The sequence below is a fragment of the Quercus robur genome, chromosome 4 (genome assembly GCF_932294415.1).
Source record: "Quercus robur chromosome 4, dhQueRobu3.1, whole genome shotgun sequence".
NCBI lineage: Eukaryota > Viridiplantae > Streptophyta > Magnoliopsida > Fagales > Fagaceae > Quercus > Quercus robur.
This window is the reverse complement of record NC_065537.1, coordinates 74,064,215-74,091,800: the sequence shown is the minus strand read 5'-3', so window position 1 is coordinate 74,091,800 and position 27,586 is coordinate 74,064,215. Positions and strand designations below refer to the sequence as shown.

At 34.6% G+C, this 27,586-nt stretch overlaps 3 protein-coding genes across 52 annotated transcripts in view; all 3 read right to left on the bottom strand.

Moving 5' to 3' along the window:
• LOC126723694 (putative disease resistance protein At3g14460) overlaps positions 1-18,835 on the bottom strand; it is a 78,532-nt gene extending 59,697 nt beyond the window's left edge. For 25 of the 50 annotated variants that reach the window (XM_050427408.1, XM_050427414.1, XM_050427410.1 and 22 more), the window contains exons 1-7: positions 15,122-18,835; positions 14,236-14,633; positions 13,667-14,055; positions 13,265-13,578; positions 13,011-13,124; positions 12,751-12,865; positions 12,366-12,634 (exon numbers count right to left, since the gene is read on the bottom strand). In XM_050427408.1, coding sequence (XP_050283365.1) covers positions 15,151-18,720 — 3,570 coding nt within the window. In that variant the 5' untranslated portion in view covers positions 18,721-18,835 and the 3' untranslated portion in view covers positions 12,366-12,634; positions 12,751-12,865; positions 13,011-13,124; ... (2 more) ...; positions 14,236-14,633; positions 15,122-15,150. Of the gene's footprint in view, positions 1-8,039; positions 8,347-8,452; positions 8,819-9,220; positions 9,809-10,054; positions 10,119-10,632; positions 10,731-10,857; positions 11,437-11,576; positions 11,791-12,365; positions 12,635-12,750; positions 12,866-13,010; positions 13,125-13,264; positions 13,579-13,666; positions 14,163-14,235; positions 14,634-15,121 lie in introns of those variants that run through there. The other 25 variants (XM_050427437.1, XM_050427449.1, XM_050427441.1 and 22 more) reach the window with 25 other exon arrangements.
• Positions 13,449-14,583, bottom strand: LOC126722573 (auxin response factor 8-like). The gene is made up of 3 exons (XM_050425721.1): positions 14,236-14,583; positions 14,056-14,093; positions 13,449-13,578 (listed from the first exon to the last, which is right to left on the bottom strand). The coding sequence occupies exons 1-3, from the start codon at positions 14,581-14,583 to the stop codon at positions 13,449-13,451; spliced, it is 516 nt and encodes a 171-aa protein (XP_050281678.1).
• An 801-nt stretch (positions 18,836-19,636) lies between the features above and the next one.
• On the bottom strand, positions 19,637-20,588 carry LOC126723693 (uncharacterized). Its single transcript, XM_050427402.1, has one exon. The coding sequence runs from the start codon at positions 20,500-20,502 to the stop codon at positions 19,948-19,950; it is 555 nt and encodes a 184-aa protein (XP_050283359.1). The 5' UTR covers positions 20,503-20,588; the 3' UTR covers positions 19,637-19,947.
• Between the last annotated feature and the right edge of the window lie 6,998 nt (positions 20,589-27,586).

The window sequence follows — 27,586 nt, the reverse complement described above, 5'->3', positions numbered from 1 at the left end:
ACGGATCCTAATACGTGACTAACTCCATAGCAACCCTTTGATTGTCGTAGTTGATTTGCAACAACTTCACATCTAAACACCAATAAGATCTTCAATGTTGGTGCTAGAGAATTTCCTTGGTTATAGAACCCAAAAGCGTACAAGAAATGTAGCAATAACTCTTTCTTTTGTAGGAGGAGGCTAGAATTTCAAAAAGAAAACCTTATGAAACTTGGGTTAGGGCTTTCTTTGTCCACCTCCTTATTTAAATAGGAGTTTAATGGGACTTTTAAATGTGTATTATGCAAACCCATAAACAAATAGCCTTAAGGAATCAAACCGTTGTAGGCTATATCAGAAATACCATAAGCTCGATAGATCGACAAGTATCGAGACAGGTATCAAGCTGTAATAAATCTCGATAGATTGACAAGTATTGAGGAGGTATCGGGACCTGTTGATTCAGTTTTTCTTGAGCAGTTCTTAAGTAATCTTCATGTCTTCAATGTAACCACTTATAATGATCATCTTGAACCTACTTATATTTACCCAAATACAAGTAAAGTGCGTTTTGTTATAGGATATGTCGATTATATAAAAATATGAACCTAACACTATTGAAAGGTCATAACCATTTAAATTGGATATACCAAAAGGTGCCTATTGAAAGGTCATAGCCCTTTATATTTGATAGATATTAAAGGTGCTTATTGAACGAAAATATGTCTATTGATTGAAAAAGTGCCTATTGACCAAAAATGTGCATATTGAATTAAAAGGAGTCTATTGAAGGGTCATGAATAATTCTTTAATTAGGTATAATAAGTGGTTCATATTCATTTGGTAACTTCTTCTCAACTTCTTCTCTTTCATCTTTCTTAGAAGCACAAGAAATCTGTGGGTTTCTCCAAAATTGCTATTTGTAAGTCGATTTTTTTGTTGTTGTTAAATAGTGAAAAAGGTCTAGAAATCAAGCCACACCAATGGTAGCAACAATAATATTGAACGATTTCTTCACATGCCTTACGAATGCTATTCTACTCAAATTTCTCATTCTCTTCCCTACGCATTACCGATGCTTCTCCTCTCAACAACATATTTTTAAAATATATACATCATATGTGAAATGGTGAGTTGACACGGTCATGAGCACTATAATGTATGGCTCTTGTGCAACTATGCTATCAGTCTGCAGTTGTTCCTACCAACTAGTAAAAAGTGAGCGAGTGAAGGACTGTATCTAGTTAATTGAGTTTATTTTCTTGCGTTTAGGCAATAAACTCATCCATCTTTGGTATTAGAATGGTTTGTGAGTCAAACCATTACAAATAAATCATCTTTTTTGACTCATTAGTTATAATGAAATTATTATTAGTATGTAAATATATAAAGATGCTAAACCAAATTCAAAAAAAAAAAAAAAATTGAATATAATTTTAATAGCTACTTTATTATTAATGACTTCAATATGATTCGATGGATTCCAGTTGGTTATGTGTCCTAGTAATTTGACACACTTCAGATTTTAAAATTGTGACTATCAACTTTTATTTATAAGATAAAAAAAAAATTTATAAAAAATTATAGAATCAAAAGAACAATAAACTTATTGACGAAACAAAAATTCACAATATTTCCACACTTTCCCCCAACGAGAGTTCCCATTAGACAATGCAACTGTAGCCAAAAAAAAAAAAAAAAAAAAAACACTTAAAAGTTAAAACACCTTTGCAACGGTTTGTGCATCACTATAGCTAATAAAAAAGATGCTAGAATAACATCTAACAATAGATGTTTACGATAGCATCATGCAAATATTAAAATCTCCCTCTCTCTCTCTCTCTCCCCTTAGTGGCTCGTATTTTTAATGTGTTGGGAATATATTATTTTAATATCTTAGGAATACAAAATAAAGAATGAGATGTATGATGTGTTGTAAAAGTGGTTATGTAAAATAAATAAATGCATTTTTTTTTATTGTTCTGAAGAAGTTAATGAGAATGCTTTAACAAAATCCAATTAGGCCATTTTAAAATAAATAAATGTTAAGATTTTAAGATATGCTTTCACGTATTTTCATAAAATAAGTAAAAGAAAAAAAAAAAAATCTGTAAGGAGTGAGCTAACATGTTCCACCCACCCACCAAATTATTCTTAGTCTAACCCATCATTATGCTAAGCCTTACTCTCTCCCACTGCCATAGGTTGAAATTCTTTATAATAAAATAAAATTAAAAAAAAAAAAAAAAAAAAACTTCATAGGTTTATCATACAAAATTTCAGTTATACATTTTAAAAAATTGTACTTAACAAATTAACTTACCAGCTTAGATGTTAGTATGTTAGAATGGTTGGTCTTACTCAAACCATTCTATTCCTGTAATGTTTGTAACTTTATGTGAAGTTAATTCAAATGGGGTTAAGTTTTTCAGTGAAGGAAGTTTACTACAAAAAAATAAAAATAAAAATAAAAATGGGCACAGCTAGCAGAAGCGAATTACTTGCAAAAGAAGAAAAAAAAGAGGATTAAGAAAAAACGGACACTAGTGTTTACATTTGAGAAAGTGAATTTGATTTATGATTCAACTTTGTCGGCTGATGACTTATTTTGGTGACTAGCAACAACAATAAAAGAAGAGAGATAAAGAAAACACAAAGACTTACCTTTGTTAGGTGAGAGGCATTTTCCTTTTCCCCTTTGAGTGTTTGCTTTTGATAAAGGCTTATTAGCAACACTAATGCCAAGCCACAATAATTTTAACAATTTTTACATTACTCATGGCATGCTAAATTATGATTGGGGTAAATATTTTTACATGAATTGATTATTGATATAACATCACAACATCATACATCAATGATTGTGAAAAAAATTAAGAAAATTATATTGTCTTAGACTAGCAAAAGCAAAATAATTTTGAAAAGCTATGTGTCAAGAGCTGCACTATACTTCTAAGACTAACACTAACATGAATTAATACTTTCAGAACTCAAGAGTGCAAATTTTGAACTCTAGTTTAATCTAACCATTTGATTGAGGATTAATGTGAATACAATAATTTAGTCCAAGTAATATCTTTCTCCATGCACAGGAGATAATTTTCACTTGATAAGAGGAAATGCTGACCCACATAGTCACATTGTCTACATTACCTGTTGTTGTGTTTTAATCAAATGCTCCAGAAATATAATAGGTGCATCTTTAAGCCAAGCGAAATTGATTATGATTCATCTTTGTAACTGGTGGAAGTACATTTCAACATATTAGAATTATGGTTAAATAATTAAATTTTACATTTCCTAATGGTATAAATGTTTGGGATAATCGGCTTATGTGCTCTAGATTGTTCTTATTCTGGGCCTTATACTGTTGAGAGTTCATCAAATACTTGGGATGGCTACTATAATTGAAACTCTACTCTTCTCTTTTCTCTATTTTTCTTTCTCAAATGGGTCCACTCAGGCAAGGAAGGTTTTAAAAATTGGGGCTTTTTTTTTTTTTTTTTTCCAAATATGGATTAGGCTAGATGAAACCGTGAAAGTTTGTTTTCCAACCTCCCAGTGAACTGCAACAAAAACCTTCGACCTTTCTAAAGAGACCGGGCCCATACTAGATAAGGGCCTCTTACCTGACCCGGCCCAGATTAAAATTTTTATTTAAAAAAAAAAAACAAATGACTGAGAAAAACTTTGAAAACCCAGAATTCACTAATAAAGGCCCAACCCACAACATTAACATAGTGGGCTATAAAACCCACATGTTTTGCCCAAATCAATACAAAAATCTCCTCCTCTATCTCGAGAAATTATTATTTACACTGGGAGGACTGTTGATATGGTCCTCCCTGACCAATGAGATGATATCATATATACAAATGTATGTGTGAGCTTCCTAATCGGCACAAGGAATAAAAAATAAAAATTACTAGATAATATCACATTTGCATATATAACAATATTTTATTAGTTGGGAGGTTATACATGATAGGACTGGGACCAAATGTCAAGAATTTAATTATCTTATTATATATTTGGACATAATACACATTCGTTTGATTTATTTTAGAATAAGAAAGGTCTAGATAGTGTAGAAGTTTGAAAGCTCCCATTGAATGTTTACAATTCTATTAGATAGCACGCAAAAAAACATCTTGTGTCAGTACAAATTCAGGTCCAAATTTGTTTGGTACAGTGAATGCTTAGCATTAGCTTCGTAAAAGTTCTCAAACCTCTTCAAGGTTTCATATTGTTATCTTAAATAAGTAAAATGGCAAGTTTTATTTATAATTTTGTTTGTGTTGTCCTCCTCCAACCTAAAACAAAAACTTACAAATATAAATTTGTTGCATATGAAAGAGGCTAGTATCTTCAGATAAATCCCAAACTTCGGGAAAAAGCTTTCAAATACTTACTATTTAACAAATCATTAAATAGTACTAATTAAGGTAACTGAAGCTGCTTGAAGGTCTATTAAATTTGACCTATGAAGGATTGCAAATTAGTAAGCAATTGGGCTAGTATCTTTAGATAAATCCCATTGCTAAATCATATTGTGGTTTCAAACTATTATTGTGGGATAATGATGATTAATATTGCTTGGTTGGACTTGGTGTTACTCAACCAGTGTTTCCTTGGGTTAGCATTGGGAAGTAAATTTAATCTAGGTTAAGTTTTTGTAGAAACATTGTTTGCATATCTCACACTTGAGCTTTAGGTTCACTCAGATCCCTTTTTAGAATGAATTTCTCTTCCCTTTTTTTTTTTTTCTTATTAGGTCATGACTATGAGTCCATTTGTATTATATTTTGGAATTGTTAAAAATCTTTATATTTTAGTCCCAAAGAATTGTTATATGATATACTATAAGTCATTAGATAGTGATAGGCTCAACTATTCAAGAACATGGGACGAGTGTCAGAATGAGCAATAATATACAAATGGTTTTTAGTTGGATTAGTGGAATTGCATGGTTCATTAAGGAAATTGCTTGAAGGCCCATTAAAATAATGTGAAATACACAACCACCAAAAAAAAAAAAAAGGAAGAAATAGAGACGTGATTGATATCTTTGTAGAGTGGTATCTATTACATGCTTTTTTGCACAACCATCCGCATTAAATTTGCACTGAAATTATGACTTGAAGTCATGATTATAGTGCAAAATTTGCTTGTGTGTACAGTTGTGTGCAAGAATTTGTGTGTAACAACAATTAACCATCTTGATAAGAATAATACTAAACAACAGAGGGGTCTTGTAGATATGGAGCAGCCAAAGTGATGGCAAACCACAACAAAATCTACAGAGTTTAGGAGGACTTTGTTGTCCCCTGTCCAATCTAAAACAAAACCTTCCATATATAAATTTAACTTTGTTTATTTTCCAGTTGGGTACAAGTATAGTGTAATGAAGGATATGGTCATGCATTGCAAAACAAAATTGTTTAAAATTAAAAAAGATTAGTAGCTTTGGCTAAATCCAAAGATGGGGGGAAAATAGTTTGAAATTCTTGCAACAAGAGATTTGAAATTCCTTCAAAAAGACTACTTATATTTGAGAAGAAAGACCCAAATATCTCACTTGCAACATGAATTGGATAGTTCATACTCCATTGTCGTATCTATAAAAAAAATTAACTGGATGTAAGATGAACACAATCTTTTTAAAATTTTCATGTTAGAGGGAATAGAGAGTTTCTTTCTCAATATATTGGATGGTTATGGGTCATTGGTCCCTATAAAAAAGCTCCAATGGAAATTGCTTTGTTAAAGTTGTTTATGAAAAGACAAAGATTTTACCTAAGTCCAGGTGTAAAAGCATTTCCCCCCTTTGATTATTAGTTATTTTGTTTACATTTGACGATATGAATTTGATTATGATTCAACTTTTGATAAAGCAATTTAGCCTCGAAACACAGGTGGTATTGGATTTTAGGCCTAGAGAAGCAAGGCTTATGGACTCCGACATTATGGAGTAACAAATACCAAAAATAGCACCTGCAAAAACATTGCATAAACTTGTGTAAATTTTTATTTTTTTTATTTTAACTTAAAAACATACTCTCTTTTTTCTCTATTTTACATACCCATTTTTCAACACACCCCACTAGGTTATTTATATTACACTACATTTTACTAAAATATTAACTTTTCATTTTTTTCTTGATTTTTTTAAATTGTTTTTATTTCTTTACCCATAACAACCATCATTCATTCTTTTCCTTCAATATCAAGATACGTAAAAAAAAAAGAATAAAAAATTAAATACAATATGAATAGTACCAATGTAAATTTACACATAGCAACTATGTATTTTTTTTACATGACTTCATATGGCTTGATGTTGGTGAATTTTAAGTTTTATTAGTTAAAATATGATACTTTTTTTTTATAATACGAGTCCTGAGTTCACTACAAATTCCAAAATCTAACAAAAAGTTTTTGCAAGCCCATCGTAGTGACTGGCTTATGTGATCTAGACTGTTCATATATATTATGGGCTAGAAACTTCTGAAAGTTCAGAAATACTTGGGATTGCTTATGGGCTTTGAAAGTTGAAACACTTCTCATCACTTCTCTTTCGTTTCCTCAAATGGGTCGGATCGGGTCGGGAAAGAAAGGTTCTAGATTGAGTCGTGTGTTTTTAATATGGATCAGGCTATGTGATTGTTGGTTTTTCAATGGGTAGGATTAGGTCAAGGCTGTGGATCCAACCCCTGTGTCTAACTCTAACCTGTCCTCTCTCTCGACCACAAGGCAAAAGCTTGTGGTCTAGCTTCTGGCTATCAAGGTGTGTAGCCAATCACTACCATCATTCACTCTTTTGGATCGAGGTTCCTTTGGGCTGCACTAAAACCCATCAGCCTTTCTAAAAAGACCAGACCCATACTAAAGAAAATTCTAAGTAAAACTTTGAAGATCAAGCTTTTACTAATAAAGGTTTGATCTACAACATTAACACAGTGAGCTATATCTTTTAGTGTTTACGTAGTATAAATCCCACATATTTTTCCCAAATCAATGCAATATTTTCTTTCTACAAATCCCATATCTATGATTATATATGACTGGGAATTAATTTCAATGATTTAAGTATCTTTTAATTGGATATTACATATTCATTTGATTTAAATAGTGTAAACCTTTTAGAATAAGATAGGTGTAAGATAGTGTAGAAGTTAGAAATCTCCAATTGAACATAACAATTCTATTAGATAACGTACAATAACATCTCAGTGTCGACAATAAATCATGTGGTACCCTCTTTGTTTAGTACAACTCCACATCCAATTCTATTTGGTGCAATGAATGCTTAGCTTTGTAAAAATCCTCAAACCTATTCAAGTTAAGCATTAGAAATGCAATTTATCACAATTGAAACTAAAGCGATTGTAATAATTTTTTTTAGAATAGAACGAACTTCTTTTCCATTTTTGTTTTTCTTTATTAGGTCGTGATTACAAGCCCATTTGTATATCAATTTTTTGAATTGTTATATCTTTTTATATTTTAGCCTCCAAGGAATTAATACCTTGTTACACCCCAACAAATCAATATATCATCATTAAATAGTGATAGGCTGAACTGTTTTAGAACTTGGTTGAATGTAAGAATGGGTGCTACAATATGGGCTTTTGGGCAGCTTCTAGTTAAATCAGTGGAGCCCCATGGTCATTAAAGAAACCGCTTGAAGGCCCATTAAAAGGTTAACCTTTTCTCTTTTCCAATTGGGACAAGTATAGTAGCTTTGGCTAAATCCAAAGATGATGAAAGAATAGTTTGGAATTCTTACAAGAGATTGAAGTTCTTCAAAAAGACTACTTAACATTCTTATATTTGATTTGCTGTTTACTCTCCCAAAAAAAAAAAAGAATTCTTATATTTGAGAATAAAGACCCAAATATCTCTCACTTGCAACATAAATTGGATAACTCATACAACATTGTCGTATCTATTTGCGTAAAATAAATTACTTTGATCTCATTATGAGCTCTAAAACACATAGTATTGAAATTCAATTCACTAAGCAAATTGGCACTTCTCTATAGCAGTGACATCAATAGTATTTTTAAATCTAGAACTTGTATTAATTTCGAAGGAAACATTAGGCATTCCTATGCTTTATTAAAAACTAAAAGAAGCCTATGAAGCTAACTTACAAGACAACTGCCAATCATCATAGATGAGCACAATATAGATACCATATGGAACTTAATTAGTACTAGAAATAAGTTGAATACATGATAGCATCAAGGGATATTTTTGGAAGAAGCCATATCAACCCATGCGAGTAAATTGGATCATGTGGAGCAATTGCCTGGTATACTGTTGTTAGAAACCGCAAATGTGTTCCACATTTTTGTCTGAAACCTGTGAAAGAGTTTGCAAATATTTTAAAAATAATCATTGGTTGGAAGTCAGAATCTTATACCAAGAAATATAAATTAATTGAACAAAGCTGACAACCACAAAACACCTTTTTGTTGGGGGAAAACCTATTAATCGGGTACTGATATGACAGAGCCTCAAGATTGACTTTGATCCTTCAAGGAACAAGACTTGAGCAATTTTGTGCTAGTAGCCAGATTTTCCATCTTTCTCTATTTCAGGCACCATGGCATTGGCATAGGACAATATAAAGTTCTTGACGTACAAAAGGGAATTGGGAAGCTTCTACTAGTGAGGGCAGTAGCGATATGCCTTTGGAGCCATCTGGAGTGGAAGCGAAAAACCAAAAATAGCTCTCTGTCCCCAGGAGATGACTTCACATCTTCACGTCCACCACCAATTTCAAAATGTCAAATAAAGTCTTTGCAAGCCCATCACAGTCAAATTGTTGCATCTAGTGATATAAACTGGATTTAAAACTAGGTATATGAAATATACAATTTTCCCCTCCCTATATGGTAAATGGAATGCATAAGTTTTTGCTTGTTATAAATACACCCTGGATGATGGAGTTTTAAATTCAAACATTATTGTAATCAACAAGAGATGATTAGATCCAATGGAGCATAATATCCCAGAAATGGCTAGTAAATGTTTCCACCAACAAAGGATGTACATGTACTATTCTTCTCTATTTCTGTAATAATGACAATCAGCTCAATGGTTTAAAATATATGAGCTAATGCCATTTAGTTCCAAATCCATTTAGAATGGATTTTGATCTTGGCCTTGACAATGTGTTGTACAGAAAGAATTGAAAGGATAGGTGATGGTCAAGAATATGTTTAATGAGTACCAACAAAATAGAGAACTGATGCTGATCCTTGTCATTTTGGCATGTACCTGGCTGTAAAATGAAATTCTGTATTTGATAAACAACTTGGTTATGCAATAGCAATATACTCCATGCACATAGTGGGTCTGCAAAACCAGACTAAGCATCCACAAATAAGAAGAATCCAAGAATTAAAGAAATGTGAAGCAATTGTTAAATACATGACAACAATCAAAGCATACTCTATTCGATTGTGTAGGGTTAGCTGGCCATAGCTGATTGTGTAACATTCAATTGATGTTGCCAGCCTACAGTTTTGTGAATGTCAAGAGCTATTGGAGATAGGGTTAGCTGGCCATAGCTCTCAATATCGATCGCGTCATTGTCTCTAATAATGTGTAAGTGGTCTTGCAACAACTTTTCAACCCCTCTTTCCAGACGACTGATGAGACTAACATATGGACTTCGGAGGTCCTGGTTGATGAGGTCCTGAATCTTATGTTTAAGGTAATAGCAATCATAAGTCCAATGTCCCCTTCCTTGCATATGGTATTCACATTGAGCATTCGGATCATACCATGTCGATAATGAGTCCTGCTGGGATCAAATCTGGATGTTTTAAGATAATAAGAGACTGACATTAGTAACTTAGCTAGCAGAGCCAATTTCTTTCATAGAAGTTTCTATTAATGTTTCGTATGCTGTGAATCAATAAATAATATATTTGTTTTTCAATATAGAGGCTAAGATTTTAAGCTATTTTGGCTAAAGTTCCCTTAAGTTACGGAGATGGGGTTCATGATTCTCATTGTTGGAAAAAAAAAAAGAGGAAAGAAGTGAGTTGGAGTAACTAACAATAAGATCATTGTCCAAAGCCCCAATTTGTTAAGGAAACTTGCATCAGAATCTGACCACAGTTCTGCAGCATATCAACAATAAACACCGAGGTCAGTGGCCATATGTGAAAATAATGAGAATACAATCGTGTAAATCTGTGAAATATTCAATACAAAATGACAAAATATGTATATTTTGGTCATGTAGCTCCCAGATAGATTTATATCTCTATTAGAGTATTAGCTAATTTATTCTTCCAAATACTCCCCCTTTGAATCACCATGTCAGTGGCAAAACTCAAGCCATATTAAACAGATCATGGCGACAAGCCCTATATGAGCAACATTCTGAGAAGTTTCTCAATTTTCACATTATTGTGATCAATGATAATTAGCAATGACTTATTGTAATTACGAATATCATAGTCAAAAGCCCCAAAGTTGTTGAGAGAACTTTTATCAGGATCTACCAAAGATATTATAAATGCACAACCCCTTTGGTCCATAACAACTCCCATCCTTTCCATCATAACAAACCCCCCAAAAATAAAATGTATGAAACTTGGAAGTGCAATGATGTAGGAATAGATGGAGTACCTGGTTGGCTTTGGAGTGCTGCCACTGTTAATACTCTAACAATACTTTTTCTCCTGAATTTCCTAACCTCACTTCTCTCACTAAGCAAACAAGAAGTCCTGCAAAATATAAATGGAAATCAACACCTATGTGCAATAGGAACAACAATATAATTGCAGAAAAGTCCCTTGATATTTCACACAGAAAATAATCAAGTTGTAGACATTTCAAGATCATGATTCATACTTGATTGGCTTGAAGGACTTGTTCTTTTAATCACATTTCAGTGCTAAAAATGAGGACCACCTGTGGTCATTCTTGCCATTGCTATTGGGAGTCTTGTCTGGAAAAAAAAGTAAACACAAGCCCTCAGGGCCAACCTGCAGCTTCATCAAATACAGATGCTTAGGAAACTTCTGTGTAGAAATATTGAAAGAAGAATGAGGTGGTGCAGCTACTTGCAGAAATATTGATGGGAAGATGAGGTTAAAATACTTACAAGAAGTATTGGGTGAGGTCCGTGTGGAGGGAGGTTGGTTAGGTTGGTTGCAGTCACCCCGGAATTTAAAAACAAGGTAATAATTTTCAAAATCACAAACTGAAATCTCATTCGGCTATTTACATCATATCGTTGTTTGAAAAACATGTAGAATAGTGCAGCACCACTTGAAAATAAATTAAGAAAGACAAGTAAAGAAAATAATAACAATCAAAGCGGATTTAGAACTGTCTTTCATTCCAAGGCATAACTTGTATCCATGCACTTAATATTCGTCTGAAGTTCGCTCCCAGAAATATAGCCATCCCTACCTCCTCATGCATATCCTGTGAACATTATAAAATTTGAATAGAAATTACTAGTAGTGAGCTGATAAATCCATAAAATTCACCAAAAAACCAAGGATTATCTATGGTCAAGCAAATGCTTAATTCAGTAGTAGCGAAAAATGAAAGTCAGATCATACTATTAATCGTTTGAAATTCCAAGGGTGCCAAGTTAAAAAGTTCCACCTAAACTATATTTTGTGAAGGGTGTCAATCTGTACGGGTGCCAAGTTAAATACTTGTCTACACTTTGTCTGCCACAATCATTGTTTCATCCCTAAATAACGAACAAGCTTATTCTGCAATGGACCACATTAATGCCTCTTCCTAGGACTGATCAATAAAATGTTATTTCTGCAAAAGAAAAAGAAAATAAATAACAATCATGGTTTTATCGTTCACTAACAAATTATATCAAATAAATAAAAAACCAATAAATGCATCAAATCATTTAATCAGTATCTAGCTGTCCCATGTTACATCATTCCATAGCTTTTCCAGTGAATAGGGAAGATGAAAGCTGAACTATTTTTTTTTTTTTTTGGGGTTCTATTGTGATATTTGAAATTTTGATTGGAATTAAGGTTTAGTTGACTTGTGTACCAAGAAAAAAAGAAAAAAATTCAACGCCAGGGAACATTCTAGTGAATCTATAAGAAATGTAGGACAAGAAATGAGTTGAGAATAAATATTGGCCTGACTAAAAATGAAAGGGATAAATGCATAATTAAATAATTAAAACCAAGGAAATAGAATTTTTTTTTCTAATACACAATAATCTTCTTGTTATTTCATAAATGAACAGATTATTGGGAGAGAGAAATTCTCTCTCAAAAAACATGTTTTTACTGCTTCTTGAAGCACTTTTGAGTTGTGGTACCAAATCAATACGACAATTTGCTGGTTTATGTACAACAAGAAGTACGTACCAAACTGTAATATTATGTTGCTGCATGTGAATGAAGAAAACAAGTGATGAGGACTTTGTCTATAGTTTCGGTTTCATATGATCACCATTGATTAATATGATGGGGGAGTGAACATTCTTAGGCATTCTTTTCCCCTCTTCTCGTCACAACACTGTTCCTTCAACAAAGGAGACTACTCATCAATCCTCAGTGAGGCAGCCCATCTCTTCGGTTAACATGTACTTGAGCTCAAGGCAGAAAGTGATTGTTGCACCATTCCTCAGCCAATCCTTTATTAAGTGAAAATTTTTTCAGATATATTTATCAAAAAATAAACGTACAAATAAATATAAATGTAACCGAACTAAAATGGGTAGAGTACGAGCACAACACTACAACACATTACCTGACTATAAAACAGGGGCGTGGATCACATTGTGATTTTAGCTCATGTAATTACTTCATCATCCATACCATATGTATGCAAGGATGTGAGCAATCTTGCACCAATCTTTTTACTTCTTTGGCATCATTTCATTTATGAACATTGAAGGACATACAAGTACAAGACAACAAATTAATTCTCTAAATATATAATTGGCCCTAAAACACACAAACAAACAAACGTGATAGTGAAATCAATCTACTCACAGCTTTTACACTTACCGATAACTCTTCCGTGTCTTCTCAGCAGATTCCAGCTACATTCTCAGAGAGTTCATAGAAGATAGAAAAAGAGAGAGTTCAGTGAAACCATGAAGGATTTCAGGTCCAAATGATCTGGTTATGAAAACAGCACACAATCCTTAGACAAGGAACAAAATTACTACAAGTAAGCAGAATATTTAGTACCATTGGAAAAGTACTCAAACAAAAGTGCAAATTTAGGAATATTTTAGAAGACATTTGAGTAAACTCACATGAAAAATGAGGAAGTTCTAAAGGCATCATGAAATTGTGGTCACAATTGATATCTATAAATTCATAAAAGATTTGTTTTCAGTCAAATCGAGGAGCTGAAATTGGAGCTATGAGGCATCATTCTTCATTTCACTACATTACACCCCTGTATATACAGTCAAAACATTAAGTAAACAGAACCTGCTAGCAGGACATATCATTGCAGCTCATTGGATGTAATTTCGCTATCTGGAAGTTTTGGATTGCAGAAGGTTCTTGGTTTTGTATACTATTGTCTGAGGCCTCAACATTCGCACATTTTGTGTCTGAAAACCTGCAGAAGAATTGATAAAGATTTAAAAATCATTTATGATTACAGGTCCAAAGTTTATTACCAACAAACACAAATCAATTAAACAAACCTAAGAACCACAGAGCATCTCTATCTTTAAAAAGCATATTAATAATTGCTGGTAATGACATGAGTGTGCTGATCGGACTTGATTTGTCATGTAAAAGCAGCTTCCCAGACTTAGATCAGTTCTCTCCCTCTGCCTCTGACACCATTGTCTCTACAAGAGTGGTCATGTGCTGAGCCTTTTGAGCTGTCTTAAGTTTGAAAGAGAACAAAGAACCAAAAGCAGCAACCTGTCCTTTGGAGAGGACTTAACATCTTCCCGTTCACCAAAACTTCCCAAAACTCAAAAAGAGAGAGTCTAAGCAAGTCCCTGTCCAGACATGAGCAGTGAGTTTCAACTGCTATTAGCAGGTATTGAAGCAGCACTAGCTTTGAACTGCCCCAGTGTCTTACCTGAGATTAAATAGCATGCCATATTGCCTATCAGCAAACTGAATGAGAAAATAGGCAAATTGATTGTTCTTGGGTAACCAATGGTCCAGAGCATATCAGCAAACCATCTAATTTTTGTATCTAGTTCAGAAATTTGAAATCAGGCAAACACAAATTAAGCTAATTTTATTTTTCTAGTACCTGTAGAAGCCTCCAAGGTGAATCAGGCCAGCGAATGGGATCAGCAACCTGAACAGAAGAAATGGTTCCCATGAACCAACTTATCCGTGATGAATCCTTGGTTTCAAAAGCCATCTTGAACCTCATTCCCGAACACCACCGGATCTGAAATGCTCCTTTAACCATCGCAGCCTTCACACAAAACTCCAGTGTGCTGGCACGAGGATAGTAAACAACCTCAAATGGCTGTCCATTAGCAGCAAGTGTTGCTGCTTCAATAACCGATTCAGCCCTCACTTTCCCTCTCCCCATCACACCACCATTTCCATTCCCATTCCCAATTGAGCTCCCATTACCCCCATTTCTCATTAATTTGTTCTCATCATCTCTCAAAAAAGCCGAAACAACTGAAAATGACACTGCAATAGAAAAGGCAACTGAATGAGAATCTCTTAGTTCATAAGAATTTAATTGTAGCAAGACCCAAAATATTTAACAGCATCTCTTTAGCAAGTGTACCAAAAATATTTAAGAATTCTGAGCCTCATTCTAAATATTTTGAAGTTTATCTATAATTCAAAAAAGAAAAAAAAAGAAAAAAAGAAGACTGTGGAATCATGATGATTGGGCCATGTGATACCTTTATAAACATAAAAAACGTATTAAACACAATATGAATAAATTTAAGAAATATGTTGTATGAGTATGAGGTTTAAATTTATGTTGCCCAAATCAAATACAAGTTTAATTTTGATAGAGGCTAGCTAGTCATTCTCATTTTAAAAATGATTTTTTTGGAATACGAAAATAACAAAGAGAACTGCAACACTGGCTGCGATGGTTCGTGGGAATAAACAAAATTCAGAATTAAACAGAGGAAAGTACAAATTAGTGCAGAAACAAATACCTGGGCAGTAGTTCTTCTGGACTCATAGCTTATGTGATGACTACATTGTCAATCCTTATGATGGGGATATGAGAAATTTTGCGCCATTCTTTTCCATTCTTTCTCCGATACCGTTTTTCTAGCAAAGGACACTCATAAATATCTAGAAATGAAAGGGAGGCGGGAAAGCCCTCTTCTGGTAAGCACTGGAGTTTATGGCAGACCCAAATCTCCAACTGTTTAAGCAAGGTAAGGTGTTGAAACCCCCTACCATTGAGTGATGTTAGCTGTGGAAATACAATGTTGAGGCGGATAAGAGAAGGGGGCAACCACGCCTCCTCCGGAAAGGAACCCACTTCTCTGCCGTGATACGAAATTTCAATTTCTCTGAGAGAGTGAAGACTCTGTAAACCCCACTCCATGCGTCTGAGAAAGAGTTTGTCGCACCAATTGATTTCAAGTATTTGTAAATTGGAGGGCAAACCCCCTTCAGGAAATGATTCCAGTTCTGGACAGTCCCTCAACTCCAAATATAGAAGAGATGGGAGGAGGGTGTGCATACCTTCAGCAAGTGACTTTAACTTTTCACAGAAAGAAATAGTAATCTGTGTCAAATTTGGGGCGCACAATCCCCCGCTGGGAAAGGATACAAAATTAGGGCAGAACCGGATGGTCAATTTAGTGAGAGAAGTTAGATCCAAGACAGATTTATCTGATGCCGAAAGAGATTCAAGATTATCAGAATGCGAAATTTCGATAGATTTGAGTTTTGGGAAAAACTCTAATGGTAAAGACCAAAGTGAACCAGGACCTTTATTTACCTTCAAGCTCTCAATTGATGGATAGTAATGGCTCCCAGGCAACTGAAGTACTCCATTGATTTGAAGTGTTTTTAAAGTAGTGGGTAGACCACCCTCAAGGAGAGTCACGTGGCATCCTCCAATTCCAAGACTTTGCAGCTTAGGAGATAATTCCTTCAACACCACCATATCACAATTTGTCAAGGCCAATTCATGGAGAGCCGAAGGACTAGGAAGTGAAGCAACAAGCTGGGGACAATCTCTAATTTCAATTACACTTAAAGAAGGAAGTAAACTGGGCAGATTTCCCGTAAGCTTGGGACATTCGATAATGCGAAGCTCTCGGAGGGTTGGGAAAACTCCGCCTTCATTTGTAAACCATTCCTTCCACTCTAGCATCCTTTCAAATGATAATTTTTCAAGGGTAGGTAGCGGCCCAAGTGGAGGCAAGGAGGAACAGTATCTACAATCGTCAAGCTTTAGGGACACCATATTAGAGAATGAACATGCTCCTAACCAACTTGGATATTCTGCACCATAATAAGATATGATAGAGAGAGATTTCAAGTTCGTATGAGGACACAACTGCTCAAGCACATCTCTTTCATGTTCTGAATCATAGTTCTCATGATCTCTTTCCCATTTCAACTTCAACTCTGACAAGCCCTTCTTATCCTTCAAATTAACCTCCTTTGCATCTCTTGTTTGACAAACGTTTTCCAAGTTTGATATACACAATGATCCAGAAAGATGTGGAAGCTCTCCCAACTCTTTAATGTTACTCCCACTATGTTCTCCTTTTCCCACATAAAAATCACTTAAATTTTGGAGACTTCTCAATTTACCCATGTGCATTGGCATCCCTTTCAAATGGGTCCCTCTTATATCTAGGTGACGTAAGTTCACAAGTCTTCCCAAGTTGTTTGGCAACTCTATAAGAGAACAACAATTCCTCAATAACAAGGTTTGCAAATTATACAAACCACACACAGAATCAGGCAAGCCTTTGATCCAGGTGCCATTAAGATCCAAATAGCGAAGATGTTTCAAATTTCCAACAGAATCAGGTAACACAGCTAATAATCCATAGAGAGACAATGATAATGCTCGTAAACACTTAAATGTGCACAACAATTTGTTTACCTCCACTGTTGATATATTATTATATCGAATAAATGACATAGATGGCAATTCTAGTCCCAAGAAGGTTCGCAAATTCTTGGCTTCATAAGACACCTCAAATTTCTTAGGGACATCAAATTCAGTTCGAAAATATGACAAATGACGCATTTTTTTTGTAATTTCACGTGAATTATCAATCTCCTGCCTAAAACAAAATTCTCCAGATATAAATTTTGCTAAGTCATTAAAAAGGTCATGCATTATGAAACATGGTTCATCATTATTTGATTGTTGAAAAAACGACCTTGATATTAGCTCATTAAAGTATTGCTCACCTATTTCTTCCATACTTTCATTTCCCTTGGGTTTCAACAATAAATCTTCTGCCATCCACAACAAGACTAACTCCTCCTTTGAAAATTCATAATCCTTTGGAAAGATTGAGCAATAAGTAAAGCATCGTTTCAAATGTGATGGGAGGTAGTTGTAGCTCAATCTTAGAGCTGGAAGGATAGAACTTTCACCTCCTGGTAGATCCCATATATCACTCTCCAAAATATGATTCCACTCTCTTTGGTCTTGTGTAGACTGCAACATACCCCCAAGTGCTTTTGCAGCTAAAGGCAAGCCTTTACACTTACGAACAATTTCTCTACCAATTAGTTCTATATCTAAATTTTCACTCGATTTTCCATTTTTAAATGCATGCTTTGCAAATAGCAACCAACATTCTTCTTCAGACAATTGCATTAGATGATGAACTGAAATTGGGTGCACAATTGACGCCACAATTTCACTACGTGTTGTAATAATGATTTTGATCTCTTTTGCCTCACATCTAAACATCGTAAGGAACTCATCCCAAGCAATATAACTCTCATTCCAAACATCATCTAAAACAAGGAGAAACTTCTTTCCCTTTAAGCTCTCTCTTATTCTAATTTGTAACAAATTCAAGCTAATGTCACATTTAGACAAAGTGATCTCTTCAAGAATAGTTTTTGCTATTCTAAAACCATCAAATGAGTCTGAAACACAAACCCATGCTTTGAGATCAAAATTCTCCTTTACTCGGTTGTCATTATATACAAGCCGAGCAAGGGTTGTTTTACCAACCCCACCCATGCCCACTATAGGAACAACACATATCTCATCACCACTTGCATTATCTAATTGCAACTTCTTAAATATCTCCTCCTTATCAATATCTCTACCATACACACCATATTCTTCAGGACAAGAAGTTGTTAATTGTCGTGGTGGTAGTGGTACTCGATCGGCAACCTCTTTCAGATTATGGACCTTCGTTTGTTCTATGAGTATTTGTAATATACCTAGAACGTTTTCTAGCTTTGACTGTATCGTTTTGTCAAATAAAGTAGAAATGGAGTGCCATACCTTTTTAGTGCGAGTTTGAAATTTAGCTTCCGTGGCAATCTCATCCAGAAGGTCATCTGCAACATAAACAGCATCTTTAAGCTCGTCCAGCCATTTTTTCACAGCTGAGTTTGTAAATTGCTTCTCCTCTGCATCAATGAGCACTGAGTTAGCAGATAACAGCACAAACTCTAATTTTTGTAGCATTTTCTGATTGAGTTTCCTTCCCTTGAAGTAGTCTATGACCTCACGAGAAGCCAGCCTATCAAGTGCCACCTGAATAATTGAAGTGGCAAGTGCTTGTCCCAGGAAGACAGCCATGGTCTCTTGTTGCTAGAAGAAGGAAATAAAAAAGGCAAAGGGAAGTGATTGCAATTTAGGTCGAAAACCAGGGGAGAGTGGTTTGCAAAGCGGTAGATATATAATGAATAATGCAATGTGCACCAACTATTTTACGACATCATTATAAATGGTTGATTCTCATCTAGTCATCTATTAATATAATATTTTTACTTATATTAACCATACATCACATTAGTCAAAAAAAAAATTATAAAATAATTTGTGTAACATGGTAGCTCACTCTTTTTTAAAGTTTTATATTTGTCTTATTTTAAAAAAATATATATATATTTTTATTTGTTTTTAAAAACAAATAGATAGACACAAGAGAGAGACTAAATAATTGCACGTTGTAGTGGATTCCATCACAATAATTGAGAAAGAATTAGACAAATATATATATATATATCTATATGGCTCTTTGTGCAACTGTGCTGCCTATCAGTCTGCGGTTCCTACCAACTACTAATAATTAAAGTGAGAGACAGGAAAATTTATCCAGTTAATCGAGTTTTTTTTCATCAGTTTATTGTATAAAATTAGAGTTACACATGTTTAAAAACTGTACTTAACAAATAAACTAAAGAAGCAATGGAAATAAACTCATCCAGCTTTCAGCTTTGATCTTTGAATGGTTGGTCCTTGAGTTAGCATTGGAGCGAGTTGTCTTTTTCTGTAATTTCCATTGCTTCAACCATCCATTCCAAAAAGAAAGTATATATAATTGCTAGTGGATGCCCATTATTCCAACCACTTCATGACTCAAAAGTCAAAACTAATCCATTCCTCATTGGATGCTCGGTAATTAATTATTTCTCTAGGTGAACCTTTTCTGACTTCGCCTCTCACTGGCTAAGGATGATTAACAATTTAACAGATAACAGCATATAGGGTCTGTTTGGATAGAACTTATTTTGCTGAAACTGAAAACTTATTGCTGAAAACACTGTAGCAATTAAGTGGAAAAAACGCAGATGAAAAAAACCAAACGCAGCACTGTAGCGGAACTGAAAACACTGTAGCATATAAATACCAAAATTAAAAACCCTTTTCCCCTTTCCTTCATTCACTCTTCTCCGGACCCTAGCTAACGCCTCAGGAGAGTTCCACGCCTCAGGAGAGTTCAACGCCCATCAGAACTTCCGAATGTCCCTTCTTACGCTGCTATTCGTAATTTCTCATCATCCGAACCCAAAACCTCCCTTGTTAACTTCTTACGGCCTCGATGTTGAGGCGTTTGAGCCAGAGATTGATCTCGGGGCCGCCGCCGTGGACGAGGACGGGGCGGAGGCCGACGCAGGCGAGGAGGACGAGGTCGTTGACGACGGAGGCTTGGAGAGCTTGGGATTTCATGGCGGCGCCGCCGTACTTGACGACGATGGTCTTGCCCCGGAATTTCTGGATGAAGGGTAGCGATTCAGAGAGAACGTCGACTCGGAACTGACCCGGTTTGGGCGAGAGTGAGTTTGATTCATTGGCGGAGTTTATGATGGAGAGAGAGCGTGGTTTTGGAGAGTGGGAAAATGGGTAGGCGGTGATGCGGGTTATGGTGTTTGGGTTTTTAGAAGAGAACAAGGGAGGTGAATAGTGGTTATGGTGCGTTTTGTGATGGGCATCAGAACAGAGAACAGCTTCATTTCGCTCAACAGTACGCTCACAAAGCAATGAACAGGACGCGCAAGGATGAACAGGACGCGCAATCTCCAGTTTTTTAATTAAACGGTGCGTATTTTCAGCGTGAATGAGAAAGAACTGGTCCATGAACAGTACTGACTAAATGAAACGGTACGTTGTGACTTATTTTTTGCGTTTCCATGTCCCTTTGCGCGTTTCTCCTTCAGCCTGCGTTTCCGTTTCCACGTTTTGGAGCGTGGGTCCCAGCAATTAAAAACAAACGCAGACGCAAACGTAGGCTGAAACGTGGATCCAAACATTGCCATAACCTTCAAGTTTTGTAGCAATTCATCGTCGAGTTTCCTTCTCTTGAAATAGAAAATTATACAACATGGACGTTACAAATTTATTAAACAATTTTATGAGTACTAATTCAATACTTCAAAGACTCCAACTAACTAGTGGACAACCCAAACGCGCTGGAAATAAAATTTAACAAGATATGATTTTTTTTTTTTTTGGGGGTCTAAAAGACTAAATATGAAATTAGTAATTATAGTAATTATTTATATTATGCATTTATTTATTACGATTGTGCTTGTATACAGAATTTTATATTATATTATTTAAAGAAAGTATGGTCTAGTAAGATTTTAATAAAGTATTAAATATAGACATGCAAAATTATGAATATTAATAACCTATGTAACCAAATATTATGAAGTCAACCAAATTTTTTTTTTTTTTTTATTATATGTAGATGCTACTTCATCAAAATTTAAAATACAAAAAAAAAAAAAATCAAACATATGAAGTAGAAAGTGAAACATTAAATTGCTTATATTTTTTTCCTTGGGGTTCAAAGTGAATATGGAGTTAAAGTAAGTGGCCGGTGCTGTGGAGGCAACGTTTTTTAGTATGGAAATTTGAGTTAACTAGACCTATAATAGTTCTTACTTTTGTTATACACATAAATAAGAAAATTAATAGAAATGGACAAAGGATCAATAATGCTTATCTTCGAAACTCTAAGGACCAAAACACTATCTTAAAAAATAAAATTAAAAAAAAAAAAAGGACCAAAACACTCATTTAATACTTAGGTTAAAAAAAAAAGAAAGGTGGGTGTTTAATCCAAAGTTTAGTGCTCCCCGTTTCTTCATCTAGGAAGTTTTAATTAGTGATCTTAATTTACCTTCTTCTTTTTTCCCTGATTTGTTTAGTGAATTTTATTATGTTCATATTGTTCGAGAAGAGCACCAATATTTTGATTCCTATAAACAAGGCGTAGATATCAAGTTATCAACGAATAGGTGGGTGGGTGGCACATGTTAGCTCACACTTCGAGTTCGAGGAAAACTAGATAACCATTCAGGATTTTTTTTTTTTTTTTTTTTTTTTTTTTTTTTTTTTTTTTTTTTTTCTGCTTAAAGCTTACCATTCAAAAAAGAGGAAACGACAAAAGATGGCACTTACAAGGCTACAATATACTACTAGTTGTTTAATAATTTACCTCCTGTTGTTGTTACAGGCTTACAGCTTAGGTACCTGTAGCTTTTTTTTTTTTTTTTTAAATTATTTTTAATGCTTACTTATTTTTATTCAGTTTATTGAATTAATTCAAGTAAGGTGAGACAATCGTAGCCCTAAATTAAGGGCTAGAATAAGAACAAAATAGTGTGGGTGGGTGGAACTTATTTTTTTCACTGGCAATTACTAGAAGATTTTTTTTAAATATTTTTTTTCTCTGGCAATTACATGGTCCATAGACTCTTTCTTGAAATTGTTGATTTTTTTAAAATATTTTTTTTCCCTATTAATTAATTATATATAAGAACTCGTATAGTCCTATTACAAGGAGAATGTGGGGTTGGTTTTTTCAGGATTGAGATTCAGTGCAATAGTTAAGGCTATTGCACCATGCAATAGCAAATCAATGATAAAATTAAAAGTTTTAAAAGTCATTTTTAATTTTAACTATTGAATAAAAAAAAATTTAACTTTCAAATTTTTACCATTTTACTATAAGTTAATTAAAAATGCAAAAGAAAGAAAGAAACAAATCAACATGTATAAAACTATAAGCAAGTGTGAGCTAACCTGTACCATTGTTCTTATTCTAAGCATCGATAAAAGAAATTATACAACATCGATGTTACAAATTCGTTAAACAATTTTTTTTAAAAAAAAATTAAAATATGAGTACTAATTCAAACTTCATGAGTAATTTATTCAAAACTTCCATGACTCCAAGTAACTATCAGACTACCCAAATGCACGGGAAATTAAAGTTAACAAGATATATTTTTTTCTCTACTTTATTTTTTGTCTATGATTATAAATGTGAAATTAAGTAATTATGGTAATTATTCATATTATGTATCTATTTATATTTAATATGATTGTCTTTGTATATGAAATTTTATATTCAATTATTTTTAAAAAAAATGGTTTGATAAGATTTTAACAAAGGGTTAATACATAATATAATATAAAATGATCAATTAAAAATTATATAATAAAAAATAAAGACATATAAAATTGTGAATCTTAAAAGCTTACGTGGAAATATTATGAAATCAACCAAAAATTAAAAGTCTTTGATTTTATATACATAAAATAATATTTTATATATGATAGATTATAGACTATAGATTATAAATTATAGATTATAGATGCTACTTTCTCGAATAAAAATCTTTAGTTCCATTTTGAGTGTTCCACTTATTCTCCACAAATTACAACTTGTCATATATTCTTATGTCGTTTCTCAAAAAATAACCTAATTTTAAAATGCAAAAAAAAAAAAAAAAAAAAAAAAAATCAAACATATGATATATCATAATTGATGAAGTATTAAATGAAACATTAAAAGTGCTTATATTTTGCCATAGGTTCATGGTGACTATGGCGTTAAAGCAAGTGCTATTGTGGAGGCAACGTTTTTTAAGTATGGAAATTTGAGAAATTTGGAGTGTTGGGGGTTTTGATAACTCAGATGATGAGGTGACCATGTAATTTTATATATATGAAAAATGCTAAAGTCGTAAACCATTTTATAAATGACTAATGTGATGGGTAATTATTGGTAAATAGAAAAAAAGATATTGGTGGTAAGAACTAATAAGAATTTGTCACATCAATATATAACTTGTAAGAATATTGTAAAATTGTTTGTTATGGTAACATTACTCAAAAATAAATACAATGGTCATGATCCTTCCTAGGGGTGTGTCGGTTCGGTTTCGGTCGGTTTTCTAAGTGTTGGCCAACCGAAACCGAAATTTTCGGTTTGTGAAATTCTCAACCGAAACCAACCGAAGTAATTGAAAATCAATCGGTTTCGGTTGGATTTCAGTTTCGGTCGGTTTTGGTGGGTTTTTTTGGTTTCCTTATCATTTATTTTCTAAGAAAGCAAACAAAGAAAAAAAATTAACAAACCCAGAAAATATTAACAAACCCAGAAACCCAGAAAATATTAACAAACCCAAGAAAAAATTAACAAACCCAGAAAATCCCTTTGCTTTCCCATGTTTTCTCACCACCCAAACACCAAGCACCAAGCAAAGTAGCAAACACAAAACCAAAAAAAGAAAAGAAAAAAGAGAGAACGGCGAAGAAGCGTACCGGCGAAGAAGTGTACTGAAGCAGTGTGATAGAGAGAGAGAGAAACGGCGGCGTGATGGAGAGAGAGAGAGAAACGAAGGCATGGCACTATGACAGAAAGAGAGATGGGGAGGAAGAGAATGACTGGAGAGGGAAAGGGGAGAAGAGAACAGCTGCTGTTGAAGACTTGAAGTGAGAGACAAATGCTGAAAATAGGATTAATAGGGTTATAAAGCAAACCCCAAAACGACGTAGTTTTGGTAATAAGGAGAGGAAAAATAAAAAGGCTATTACTAAGGGTTGAACCTGGGCTAACTAGAGACAAACGCATGTCCTTGCCGCTAGGATACTAGGAACTTTGTTGAAATAATTTGTGCAAATTATTATTTAATATATTTCGGTTCAGTTCGATGTATTAGAATTTGCCACCGAAAACCGAACTGAAATTTTTGGTTTTTTATATAATAAAACCGAAACCGAACCAAACCAAAACCAAACCAAAATTTTTGCATAAGTTCAGTCGGTTTGAAGCGGTTTTTTCGGTTCGTCAATTTTTTGCACACCCCTAATCCTTCCTTTTTATTATACATGGAGGCACATGTTAGTTCACACTTTTTTTAAAGTTTTATATTTGTTTTATTTTGAAAAATAGAAAAAAGTATTTTTATTTTTTTGAAAAACAAATACGTAGACACAAAGAGAGAGAATAAGATTCTAACCAATCCACACAAAGGCACACACCACAAATTGGCACTTCGAGTTTGAGAATATTTATTTTCTCTGCTTGAATTTACCAATCAAAATGGGAAGCGACATATTATGGCACCTACATTCTACTGGTTGTTTAATAATTGTAGGGGCCTTTTTTGTGTATGGTGTATTGGGCTTGGGCTGCCTCCTGCAGTAATGGGCTGGGCTGCCTCCTGCGGTGATGGGCCCGAATATTTATGAGTAAGGGAGTTGGGACCGGTCTAATTGTAACTCAACTTGGGCTGGTTTGTGCACAAACTTATGCCTTGTCTGCCAAGAGTAAACTTACGGCAAGTAGAACTATTGCAGACGAGTTACGGCAGGCAGATATAATAATAACCAAAACAGAGTATTCTGACTATTTAAATAAATGACTATGTACTCCCTACTAATAAAGCATGATTACAGTCATAATGATGTCAATCACGGAAAAAGTAAAGAAAATAATACGAACTAATCAAATGGGTATAAATCAAGTTTTTTAGTTTAGTTTGCCGGAACAAAGCCAAAGAGGGGAGAACGCCTCTTCTCAATGCAAATAATCTCCCAGGAAAAAGATCCTGCCGTGGGGATTTATGGCTTTGAGGGAGTCGGACCTGAATGGTTATTGCCCAAAAAGAAAGAGTCCTTGTTTACGTTTTGGAAGAAAGCAAGATTTGAAGGGGAAGAGAGAGAAAACGATCTACCGGTGCATGCCCACTGTATTACCTCTCATTCTTCCCTAATTTTTCTCTTTTTTCTTCTCTGTTTTCTTTCTTATCTTTTTTCTCTTTTTTTTTACTCTGTTTTTCTTTCTACAACGTAAAAATGCTCTGTTTTTTGATCTTCCTTTCAGGGCACGACAAGAGCCTTTTTATAGTGCCTGCTGTGACCAAGGTTTTACCATTTTGCCCCTTAACCGCCTTTGTCTGGTCTGGGCGTACTTGCCGACCACCAGGTCTGTGCGACATTCACCATTGCCAGACAGAGGCAGGTTTGTTTCGTTCCTCTATATACCGTAACACTTCTTCCTGTCACGGTATAAATGCTTTCTCTCTCTACTCTCAAGGCATGCACCCAACGGTTCCCCCTCAAACTTGCCTCTTTTGGGTGGTCTATCATCCCAGCAGGACGTACCTCCCAAAAGGGCTTGGGCAGGAACCGCAAAATAGACTTTTTCCCCTCTCCCCACCACCAAACCATACCCCCTTTACCTCTTACCTCTGGCCCATGGCTCCACCACGTCCTATATTGGCTGGGTACAGGCTGGTGGTGCCTGGGCCTTGCGCGTGCTTCCCTTTCAGATATGTCCAAGAGTCTGCCTGCCGCTCATGCGTTTGCCGTGATCTGGAGACTCTCTGTCTGTGTTTTCTGGCCTTTCATTGGAGCTTTTCTTTGGTTTCCCGCTCCATTCGGGAGCTAGCCTTTGCATGATGATGGGCCTTACGTTTCTTTAGCCCACTCTTGATTTTCTTTATTTCCTGTAACGTTGAACTGTTATTCCTGCTGTAATAACTTAATCCTGCTGTACCTCTTTTTGGGCCAGCCGTTTATCCCTTTTCTCAGTGGCCTGTCATGGGCACTGTTTTGCTTTTACTCATGGGCTCCTATGTCCCTTTGGGCTTTCCTTTGGGCATCCACGACCCGATCGCTTTCTTTGGGTTTTCTCGGTCCGTTTGCTAATTCCACACTCCTATGGGCTTTTTACTAACTTTATTGGGCTTCCCCGGCCCAATAACCTTATTCTTATCTTTGGGGTTCATGGGCCTGCCATAAACCCCTTACTCTCTCAGTTTGCATTGCCTTGGGCCTACGGTGGCCTTTTCTCACTTTTCTACCTCATATACTGCCCATGGGATGCTATTTCTTTCTTTCCTGGCTTCTTTGAGCTCGCTTGCCTCTTCAAGACCTATTTATTTATTTGTTGGGTTTGTGATCCATTATTCCTGCCACTTGGGCTAATGGGTTTTTGCTATTTATTTTGTCAATTCTTTGTTGCCCTCATTATTGGGCTTTCTTTCTACCTGCCTGGGCTTCCACAAATGGCTCTCAACAATAATTTAATTATTCAAGTTGGGGTGAGACAAACGTAGCTCTAAATTAAGGATTAGAATAAGAACAAAAAGGTCGGTGGGTGGCACATTTTTTTTTTCTCTGGCAATTAGAAGATAAGATTAACATATATTAAACGTAAACTCTTTCTTGAAATTGTAGATTTTTTAAAATTATATTTCTTTTGTCCTATTCCTTAATTATATAAAATTAGGAACTCGCATTACAAGGGAACTTGGGGCTAGTAATCTTGTATGTCCAATGTTGAACCGTAAAACCCAAGAAGTTACTTTTCCCACTTATGATTCTTCTTTTGATGAATTATTTGGTGGGTGTGGCTTGTGTCCAGTGAAAGTTATCACTAGACACATTGGATTGCTGACACGTGTCCACTCTTAGACACGTATCTGAATCTCGACGTGTCTAGTGATAACTTTCACTGGACTTATTTAGTATATGTAGCCATAACCTATTCTTTTGATTATTAGCGTAGCACAGTGGGAATATTTTATTTAATTTTGCAGAAAATATTGTATATAAAAGGTAAAAGTTAAATAAAGTAAATAGATAATCCATGTAGACATACAAATATCATTGCGGTGGATATTTGTGACACAATCAATAAATACCATATAAACACAATAGAAAGTTAGTGAATTAAGATTGAGATTTACCAGGACTGAGTTAGATTTAAGTTGACATGAATTGACCCTTCTAAAAAATTAAATGTGCCAATTCAAGTCAAACAAGCAAAACCCATTTAACTGAGATTCATTTTATGAATTTTGTCCTTCTAAACTCTAACTATGTAAACTTATTTTGTACTCTAGAAGTGCTGACTGAA

What these genes read in the sequence shown, in the direction of transcription:
- LOC126722573 (XM_050425721.1), bottom strand. Translation starts at nt 14,583, where the DNA reads ATGAGAAATGGGGGTAATGGGAGCTCAATTGGGAATGGGAATGGAAAT. An exon ending in CACCTTGGAGGCTTCTACAG is followed by an intron (nt 14,094 to 14,235) that starts GTACTAGAAAAA and finishes TTTCTCATTCAG; the next exon opens with TTTGCTGATAGGCAATATGG. An exon ending in GGCATGCTATTTAATCTCAG is followed by an intron (nt 13,579 to 14,055) that starts GTAAGACACTGG and finishes ATTCTTCTGCAG; the next exon opens with GTTTTCAGACACAAAATGTG.
- LOC126723693 (XM_050427402.1), bottom strand. Translation starts at nt 20,502, where the DNA reads ATGGACCAGTTCTTTCTCATTCACGCTGAAAATACGCACCGTTTAATT.